The sequence below is a fragment of the Epinephelus lanceolatus genome, chromosome 22 (genome assembly GCF_041903045.1).
Source record: "Epinephelus lanceolatus isolate andai-2023 chromosome 22, ASM4190304v1, whole genome shotgun sequence".
Classification (NCBI taxonomy): Eukaryota; Metazoa; Chordata; class Actinopteri; order Perciformes; family Serranidae; genus Epinephelus; species Epinephelus lanceolatus.
In genome coordinates, this window is record NC_135755.1 from 3,694,889 (window position 1) to 3,705,515 (window position 10,627).

The window sequence follows — 10,627 nt, forward strand, 5'->3', positions numbered from 1 at the left end:
AGGGGTTAACTGCATGATTTTAGTATGACCTTTGTGAACACACACAGACAGTGACTCACAGTGTGACACACACATTTAACTATCATGTACATACAAATACACAAACAAACAACCAAAGTGTGTGTGAACTCACTCCTCTATGAATTTTGATCATGAGTTAATGAAGAACTGACCATTAACTAATAGTTAGTTCTTCATTAGTTCCTCAGTAACTACTTTAATTGTGTGTACCTTATTGTAAAGGGTATAAAATGGAGAACAGGGTGTGTCTTTGTTACAGCAAACACACTGTCAGTCTTTGACTCTCCTGATCAGCTCTGAGGTCATGGTTGAATTATTTTCCTCCACTTGGAATTCAAACATTTGCAGTGTTTAGTTTTGGGACAGAAGAGGAGGAGGAGGAGGAGGAGGAGGAGGAGGAGTTGCTGTCTGTGAATGATACTAATCTCTTCCAGAGTCTGTCCAGAACAAGTTTCATCTTCAATCTGCAGAATAACACACAGTGAAAAGCTCTGAATAAAAACACAGTGTCAGTTTTATTCTCAGTGAATCGTCAAACAGACTTCCTGTCTCAGAGTGAGATGGTGGGGGAGGGGCAGAGTGAACACTGTGAGCAGCAGCATTAACCTCCATTTAATCATGTCCGTTTACAGTGACAGGTCCAGACAGGTCAGCTTCATGTGTCAGTTACAGAGCTTCAGTTAAACACACTTAAGTTTTCTTCAGCACATTGTTTAAAAGTCATGATATAAAGCCGAGGCCTCCTGTCTGACTCATTCTGCACACACACTGTAACAACATCACTTCTTTCACATTAATGACACTGAGCAGCTGTTTGGCCTTAAAAACCTCAATGATCAGCTGTTACAGTAACACATACACTGTAACATGTCATCAGTGACATGAAGTCAACATGTCTTCTGTTCCTCAGTGTTGTGTTATTGATTAAAGGCTTCAGATGAAGAGATTTAGAAACACTGGAGGCTCAGTAGCTTTCAGCACTTGTTGAGGTCGTGATTCATGGAGGGGAGTAATTAGTGTTTTGAAGTGTTGATGTTTTTTTTCCAAGTAGCAGAACTTTTACCAAAGTTAAGTGTCTTTAATTTAACTGTACTTTCACTTAAATAAAATATTCTAGTCTTTCCATCTCTGGTTAAGGGTGGACATCTGAATCACATTCAGTCTGACCCTCCACTGGGACCAGTTTGCTCTGGGAGACCCTACCAGCAGCTCAGTGCTCCCAGGATCAACAGGTACACAAACCCTCCTCCACCATAAGGCACTGATTCATGGAGGAGAGACATGATTGGTTGAATCAGACCATCATGTTGAAGAGTCTCAAACAGCAGAGGTAAACATGAGCTGATTGTTTCCTGCTTCATCAGCAGCAGCAGACTGTGTTGATCTTTGGTCCTTACGTCTCTTATATCTCCAGACAGCAACAAACACTACAGTAAAAGAAGCACTGCAACAACTCCAAAAACTGCTGCCAGTCCAACGTGTAGAGGAGTGGAGTGTCCATCCTTTAAATCTGCAGATAGAAATAAATCAGAGTCAGTAAATGTGTGATTAGTTGAACAGCCTTCATTTGTCTTGTGTATTTCTGATGTTTGACTCTCAGGAATAAACTGCAGCTCCAACCTGATACACAGACATAGGGTGACCATATTTTGATTTCCAGAAAAGAGGACACTTGGCCGGCCACAACATAGCCTACTTAAATGATACTCGCAGTTTACTCAAAGATGCCTTAACATTTTAATATATTTAAAATTTATATGTATGGATAGAAAATTCAGTTATATTACAAAATAATAGGCCTATCTCTCAAAGACAGTGTTACATGCCGTAGAGTTTGTGGTGTGTGTGTGTGTGTGTTGGTGTCTTTGTGTTTGTTACAGGTGCGTGTTGCAGGTGTGTTCCCGGAATGGTGCCTCGCAGCTGGTGCCAATCAGGGAGAGGATAAGGGAGAGTGGACCGAGGCCGCCAGCTGTCAGTGGACCGCTAGTGCTCCTGGGAACCGTCTCACCACCACGTGTTTTAGTGTACCTCCTCGCAGTGTGTTAGTGTGTAGTGATTTTCCGTTTAGTGTCTAAGATCCGGTGTTTTCTGAGTTGTATTGATTGTGCATTGTCGTCCCTCCTTTTGAGTGGACTGTTTTCAGTTCATAGTTAGTACTTATCATCCTCAGTTTTTGGAGGATTGTTTTGTGTTCAAGTTTACATTTTTGTTTAGTTAATAAAACATTTGGCTTACGTAAATCCTACCAGCGCTTCATTTTTTGCCTCTCCGGTATGTGTTGTTTATTTAATTATTACGGTTACTCCTGAAACTTCCTAGACAAGTTGGAACGTAACAGACAGAAATTCAGATAGGCCCCAATAGGGGACACATACACACACTAGAGTGTGGCGATCCGAGCCCGACGGTGCCCGACGAGTCGGCCGGTTTGGTCAAAAATGTAGCTATAAATAGTATTCGGGCTCGGGTCGGATTTGGTCAGATTTCAGTGAAAATGTAGTGTAAAAATAAATAAAATCCTATTGTCTGTCCTGTTTATTGCTTGGGCGCCGTTATTTACGTGACAACACCTGAACACAACACACACAGACACACATTGGCTGTTTGTTTCTACCTCTCTCCTCTCTGGAAGTCTCGGACCTCCAGCCGCCCGCCTCCGCCTTGATTAAACGCTGAAAATAAAATAAAAGAGGGAGACAGGTTTTTCCTATTTTATCTTATTTTGTTTTATGTCTCCCTCTCCTCTCGCTGGAAGCGTCGGACCTCCCGCCTCCCGCTCCTGTCTCAAACACGGAGGTCTCCCTCTCCGCAGAGCACGCCCGGCCTGTTAAATAGCCTGTAACCACTGTGTGACACAAACTCAGTGCTCAGTGTCATTAAATAATGTCGGGCTCGGTTCGGGTTCGGACAGAAATATGCTGCCCATGCCACACTCTAACACACACACACACACACACACACACACACACGGAAAACCGGACATTATCATCAGTTTATAAAAACCCCCCGGACAGGACGTGAAAAGTGGACATGTCCGGGCAAAAGAGGACGTTTGGTCTGCCTACACAGACACACACACTGAGCTCCACACACTCACCTGTAACCTCCAGGTAGATGACTGTGATTGGATCAGTCTTAATGATGGCTCTCTTTGTACGTCTTGATCCACCTGATTTAACTCGACACTCGTATCTTCCAGAGTCTCTGCTGGTCACATTCTTCAGAGTTAAAGACACGTCTCCGTCCTTCAGCTCTCTGTGCACCAGCTCCACCCTGCCTGTAAAGGATGGATGCTGGTGGGTTGGGTCTGAGTGTTTGTGTCTGTAAAAGAGGATGTACTGTGGCTCCAGGTCAGGTCTGGTCCACTCTACAGCTCTGATGGAGACATCAGCAGCCTCACATCTCAGAGTGACGTTATCTCCAGGGTGCACTGTCACATGTTGGTCTGAAAAACAATAATAACCATCCAGAGTCAAAAAGTGTTTCCATCTGTAAAGTACAGAGAGTTTAAACAAGAGGTCTCTACACACACACACACACACACACACACACACACACACACTTGATAGTGTCAGATTTGTTGGGACACATGAAGCTGCTTTAACATTTGGACTGCACTTTGCACTTAAACTTCATTCAGTTCATTCAGTGTGTCTTTAATAAACATCTCTCTGAGTTGATCTCACTGTTTCACACTTCAACCAAAAACTCTGCTTGTGTTTAACACAGGTTCATCTGATACGTCATCACCTCAACTCTGTCATCATTCAGCCAATCACAGCACAGCCTGATGCTCCTCCCCCTGTCTCACCTCTCCTCTACAAACCTTTCTCCAAACTGTGCAGCGTGAAACAGTTTGTATGATCATGATGATTGTGTTTGAAGTCACTGACAAAGTTACAACACTTATTAACTACACATCCAACAATATATATGTGGTGTAGATATTATTATTATTATTATTATTATTATTTACACTCCTCACAAAAACAGTCAAAACATTTTCTAGAACAAGACATTGTTTCATTACTCAGGTCAGAAATAATATCTCCATGAATCTCTTCACAATAAAAGCTGATATTTACCAGAAGCTGCTGCACACAGAGGGAACAACAGGAGCAGGAATGGAGCCATGAGAGCTGAGAGGATCTTTATCTGCTGCTGCAGCTTCTGTCTGTTGCTTGTTGAGTCCTGTGTCTGAAGTGAACTGGCTGAAAAATGGTTGGTAGGGCTGGTTTTGTCTGAGTGGGCGGAGCTCACATGTGACATCAGACCAGGAAGAGAACTGAAAGTTAAAGTCTTCCTACTTCAGACGTGACTTGTCTCTGTGACGCGTTGAACAGCTCATTTAGTCAGACAGTTCACTTTAATAACATATGAACATGTTTATTAGAAATAAGTTGTCAAATCCATGAGATATCTACAGCTATATACAGCTCAGCTTATTGAAGAATATACATGTGTCATTTCATGTTCCTGTTATGTTATTGAGCTGATTGATACGGGCTGGACAAAATAATAGAGACACCTCTCATTGTAACTCAGTGCAGTTCAACAGCAGCACAATCACCATCATCATCATCATCATCATCATCATCATCACCATCATCATCCACATGATGCATTCACTGTCACCCTGTGTAACATATGAACCAGAGTCAACACCGCCCTCTGCTGGACTCACAGTCACACTGCTTCTACTGTTCACCTCCATGTGCACCTCTGTCAACCAGCCATCAGGGCTCAGTGCACAGTTCCACTCAGACGTCCCCAAACTGTCCTCTGGGTTCAGTCAGGTGTCCTTCATTATTCTTAATATCAGGGTGTATCGTACTTTGACAGTTTCCATCAGTCAGCTGACTATGATGGTGTAATCAATGGACTGGACAGTGAGGAAGGGTACGACTGCTCCAGCTGCAGGTTTGAATCATATAATAATGTTTGATAGATGATCTGATCACATCATTGGTATGACATCAACATACAAACAGTGTGACTGACATGTTGTTGATTAGACATGAAAACTTTTAGTTTAATGCTGTTTTTGGACACGAGGTCTGAATCCACCTTTGTGTGGAGTTTACATGTCCTCATGTCTGTGTGTGTGTCCTCTCACTGTCCAAAGACTGGACACTCTGAATGTCCCAGAGGTGTGAGTGTGTGTGTGTGTGTCCACCCCACGGCTGTGATAAACTCATGACCTGTCCAGGTGTTTCCCACTCCTCACCCACTGACAGCTGGGTCTGACCTCATTTGTGATGTTTTAAAGCCGTTAGTTTTACTTTACTCTGTTTGTTCAGACATGTATGACCTCTGAGATACAGATACACGTTGAACAAAAGGCCTATTTCCTGCCAACACCAACCCACAACAGAGACACACACAGAGGAAGGAGGTGGGCTTTACTCAGTGTGAACAGTTAACATTCATGCGCTGATCTCAGATGAGCGAGACATGAAATGGAGGAATCATGGTTACAGTGGCTGCTGGGTGAGGAAGACTTCATGACACTTGATCAATGCATGGTTGTTTGTCTGCGTACGACAAACAAAGTTTAGATGTCTCGTTACATGTGAAACCTCAAACTAACCTGAGTGTTCTTTGTCCTCAGTTGTGACCTCGCTGCTGAGCTGCACAACAAACCAAGGTCAGTAAACTTCTTCTGTCACGTCTGAAAAGTTCTTTACTCTCTGACAGACACATGAGTGTTGAGGACAGTGTGAGAGGAGGGACATTAGTGAATACAATAAAACACTGTCTATCCCCACTTTTACAGCAAGATGATTTCATCCCCCCCCCACATTTTCCAAAGGTAAACCCGTTTGCCCACCCTGACAGTGCACCAGCATACAAAAATGGAGCGCACCTCACCCCCCCTTATGCTGCATGAAAAGGCATTGGTCAAATTGAATGGACATTCACCCAATCACAGACTGTTGTCCGCGACCGGCCGCCGGCCCGCGAAATTTGAAGTTAGGTCAGTCAGAGCTTTTGTCACTCATCGATGGCTGACATTGAACAACATTGACACACAACAGAGAGAAGAAGGAGGCAGAGATGCCAAAAAGGAAGAGGCAGCAGCAGAAAATTGACTTCTTTTTCAAGTCAAGTTGTCATGTAAGTGAATGCAGAGGAAACCGGCTCTCCGCCGCCCCCTCAAATTAACATCATCTCTCTGTCGGCGGAGACCCTGCTCTCCCCCGCAGCCCGCACCACACCACACAAAGGAACTTAATGGGGAAAACTGTGACCAGAAGCTGACTCTTTTGACGATCTACAGTGGGCTCAGGACAAACTTTTCGAGAAAGTTTTCAATCCAGCCGTTAAGTGCAGAGGTTTTTGTTCTCTCCCAAGAACCTCGTAGCCTAGGCTACAGTAAATCCACCGTGATAATTAAATATTACATTTTGTGATTAAAAACGTGTAAATTATGATACCGGACCTCCATTGTGAGGCTTGACCTTTTTTATAAACAGTCTATGGGCTTGACGTAAACAATGAGGACTTCTGGTCAGTCTCTCGACCAATCAGATGCTACTCTTTCTTCTTCTTTTGTTTTTTGACGGTAGCATCCAATCAGGAGCAGCCAAACATCAACTTGAGGCAAGATAGTTTTCTGCCAGAATTGAAAAGAAAGGAATAGCCTAATAAGCCTCCATGATAAAATAAAGATAAATTGATAACTGTTGATATGTGTGTTTTTTAAAAATAAAATTCTGTGAAATTCAATTCCCGGTTAATTTTTTAAATTTTTTCTTTTGTTTTTGTAGTCATATAACTTTTGATCCATTCAGGTGACATAATTAAATGATGTCACATGAATGAATATACATATTCTGATTTTCCAGGTTGTCCTGAAAAAGAAAGATATTCATTACTTGACTGTACTTTATGTGTGGATGTCTTGTCTCAGTTCTCAGGTAGCCTACAATGATATGGTTTGGTATATGTTCATATTAAAAATTGATAACAGATTAAATTTGTTTTAATAAATATGCATGTTCATAATGAATGACTCTCAGTTCATAATGACCGACTCTATGTTGGAAGAACCTCTGAATACTGTCTGGAAGCATTAATTTTGGTGAGGGAAACAGCCAAAGGCAGGCAGGATGTGGTGCTCATGTGCCACCCCTGGAACACCCCCACATTTAAAATCACTGCTCCACCCCTGGAGGCTTGGCTATGTTTGCAGCTGATGTCAGAGGGTTACTCACGTCATGTCACAGTAGTGTCGGTGAGGTTTTTATTCTGAGGAAAGTGAAGCCACAGGCAAAACCACATGATAACAAGGAAAGAAAACACAGAGAGAAAAGATGTTCATCATTTTTATTTTTATTTCATGTGAGAAATTTAGAATTTGAAATCTAACATTTACAAAATACACAATAAACTTTGGTCTTGGACATGAATTATAAAAGTCAAGTAGATTGTAGATAATCACAGTAATAAAAACAAAAAATAAACACAGTATAATAACACTGTATAAAGTGTTCAGTGAGATCTAACTTGGACTTCAGTACTTTTATAAACTGCAGCTGCTGAGTTTGTATTGTCTCTTCATCTCTGTGACGGCTGCTTATTCCAGGCTTTAACTGCTTTAAAAGTATATTTTAACTTTGGCTTTGCTTTTATCTGAATATATTTTTCACAAGAAACTGTATTTGTATCTGAGTTAAGTGTCTTTGAAGTATCAGTGCCTTTGAGTGAAATGTCTCTATTGTAACAGCAGGTGTAAAACAGCCACCAAAGATGAAAGATTAAATAATGTTTAATATTATATTTGCGTTCACTGTATATGATAAGGCAGTGCTTTATGGAGGAGTGAACTTATTTACTGCAGCCATCAAAACACAACATATGAAACAGACATGAAGAAATCAACATGGAACACAAACAAAACAAAACAAAGATAAATAGATAAAGAACATCAGCAGTAACAGTACCTGTAAAAGTGCTAATTATCACATCATCATAATCCAGTGCATATTCTGGCTTTATGTGTCATGACTGCAAAGCTTTATATACACTGGTATAAATCAGTTGTAAACCTGCAGTGAGGCGCTCTGGATCTTCCAGAAGGTCTGCAGGGCTCCTTAATACTAATGATGTTCTATGCAGTACAGATCAACCAGAGGAAGAGCTATTTAATATTCTACTACTCTGCCGGGTTGAGGGTAGTGTTTGAAATGTGACATGTTTAGTCTGACCCTCCACTGGGACCAGTTTGCCATGGGAGACCCTACCAGGAGCTCAGTGCTCCCAGGATCAACATGTACACAAACCCTTCTCCACCATAAAGTAGTGATTCATGGAGGGAGAATTATTTACTGCAGTGAAATGCCTCTATATTCACAGTACTTTTACTGGAGTGAAGTGTTGTTCTGACAAAAGTAGAAATACAAGTACAAAATTCAAAATACTTCATTGATGTATGAAAAATAAAATGAAAGCTGATCTGTCAGTAAAACTTCAGTAAAACAGATTCTGTTCACACTGACTGTAAATGATGAGGTAGTGATTCATGGAGGAGAGACATGATTGGTTGAAACAGACCATCATGGTGAAGAGTCTCAGACAGCAGAGTGACACAAGAGCTAATTGTTTCCTGCTTCATCAGCAGCAGGCTGTGTTGATCTTTGGTACATACGTCTCTTATATCTCCAGACAGCAACAAACACTGCAGCAGCTACAAGAAGCACTGCAACAACTCCTGCTGCCAGTCCAACGTGTCCACGAGGGAAGTTTCCATTTACGGGGTGTTCACTCTCTGTGTTTCCACCCATGTAGTTTTCCTTCTCTGCACCTGCAGATCAACTAAGTAGTCTGTGTGCTGAAGAAGCTCTCAGGCAGATTGTATGCCCCTGGGCACAAGTCTGACATGCCCCCACACCATTCCTGGCGGGCCAAACATATGTCACATAATCATAACAAAAACTTCACAAGTTAGGTACAGTTAGACACACGCTTGTCTCTCCCTCTCCTTTTCTCTCCTTGTTAGATGGCGAGCCACAGATAAGGATTGCCGTTTGAGGCGAAAGATAATGGAGAGCTGCCAGATTTGTAGAATTTAATAAAATGTAATACAGACTATTGTTTGACACTGGACTTACAACTTGGCACACATGTCACAGCTCTCCTCTGCTGGGTCTGTCTGTCTGTCTGTCTGTCTGTCTGTCTCCACTTCTGCCTTCTGATTATAAAACGTTGCATATAACCACCTCTGCCTCTCTTTCCTCCCTTTCTCTCTTTTTTCGCCCACTGGCGTCACTTGTTTTACTTTTATCCATCTTCGTCATCGATTCATCAATAAAGCAATCTGAAATCTGAAAATCTGAGATCTGAGGTGTCGTAGTAGCCTAGTACTAGTCTCTGAAGTTGACTGGATAAAAGTTATAGCGTGATGGGCGAAACCAACAGGTGCCTGAGTACTGAGTTACAATGAGAGGTGTCTCTAATATTTTGTCCAGCCCGTATCAATCAGCTCAATAACATAACAGGAACATGAAATGACACATGTATATTCTTCAATAAGCTGAGCTGTATATAGCTGTAGATATCTCATGGATTTGACAACTTATTTCTAATAAACATGTTCATATGTTATTAAAGTGAACTGTCTGACTAAATGAGCTGTTCAACGCGTCACAGAGACAAGTCACGCCTGAAGTAGCAAGACTTTAACTTTCAGTTCTCTTCCTGGTCTGATATCGTGTCCTCAGTAACCCCAGATGTGAGCTCCGCCCACTCAGACAAAACCAGCCCTACCAACCATTTTTCAGCCAGTTCACTTCAGACACAGGATGAAGGACACGTGCCAGACAAAAGATGGAGCAGCAGATCAACATCCTCTCAGCTCTCATGGCTCCATTCCTGCTCCTGTTGTTCCCTCTGTGTGCAGCAGCTTCTGGTAAATATCAGCTTTTATTGTGAAGAGATTCATGGAGATATTATTTCTGACCTGAGTAATGAAACAATGTCTTGTTCTAGAAAATGGGTTCTTACTGTTTTTTAAGTGTATGAATAATGTAGAAACTTTTATTAATTGTATTCATTTAAATCTAGGCTTATGTGTTGTAGTGGCACTCCCTCTGAATATCAAAACAGCTGCTAATGAGCAGAAGGTACAGTAACTTTAAGGAGCTATATGTAAGAAATCTAAAGCAAATAGTCATAAAATCCTCCTAATATGTCACAGAGACTAAGGAATAATGTTCATATAACATACTGATCTCACCGACAACAATAGAACAGCCAGAATATTCGCATTTAAAAAAAAAATTTACGGTACGCAAATCATGTTTATGTTTTGAATTTGTGTTTTGGCCTGTTGCGCCACCCGCCACCATCTACCAGTCACGCAGTCAGTAGAGTCTCAGCAGCAGTTACAGTTACGACTGAGCTACAGCAGCACGGCAAGCAGCATTAGCAGTGTCCCGGTACATAGCATTAGCATAGACTGTATCAGAGCATTAGCAGCCGGCTCCTCCTCAGCTGTATCCCTGCAGCAGTGTTAGCAGCAGAGAAGCTGGACATGCTCGAGCGGTCCGCTGGAAAACCGAAGATCAAGGACGCGGCAACGCAGCCCTGCCACGGCAGCTGCCCG

At 42.0% G+C, this 10,627-nt stretch overlaps 1 protein-coding gene across 1 annotated transcript; it reads right to left on the reverse strand.

Moving 5' to 3' along the window:
- Positions 1 to 517: 517 nt before the first annotated feature.
- On the reverse strand, positions 518 to 4,290 carry LOC144459917 (butyrophilin subfamily 2 member A1-like). The gene is made up of 3 exons (XM_078164731.1): positions 4,107 to 4,290; positions 3,119 to 3,466; positions 518 to 1,531 (listed from the first exon to the last, which is right to left on the reverse strand). Exons 1-3 carry the CDS (start codon positions 4,288 to 4,290, stop codon positions 1,449 to 1,451), a joined length of 615 nt encoding a protein of 204 aa, XP_078020857.1. The 3' UTR covers positions 518 to 1,448.
- Positions 4,291 to 10,627: the final 6,337 nt, after the last annotated feature.

Excerpts from the sequence above, each read along its gene's own strand:
- LOC144459917 (XM_078164731.1), bottom strand. The coding sequence starts at position 4,290 with ATGTCACATGTGAGCTCCGCCCACTCAGACAAAACCAGCCCTACCAAC. Across the intron at positions 3,467-4,106 it reads TCTGTGTGCAGCAGCTTCTG|ACCAACATGTGACAGTGCAC; the intron begins GTAAATATCAGC and ends ATTGTTTTTCAG. Across the intron at positions 1,532-3,118 it reads CATCTACCTGGAGGTTACAG|ATTTAAAGGATGGACACTCC; the intron begins GTGAGTGTGTGG and ends TTCTATCTGCAG.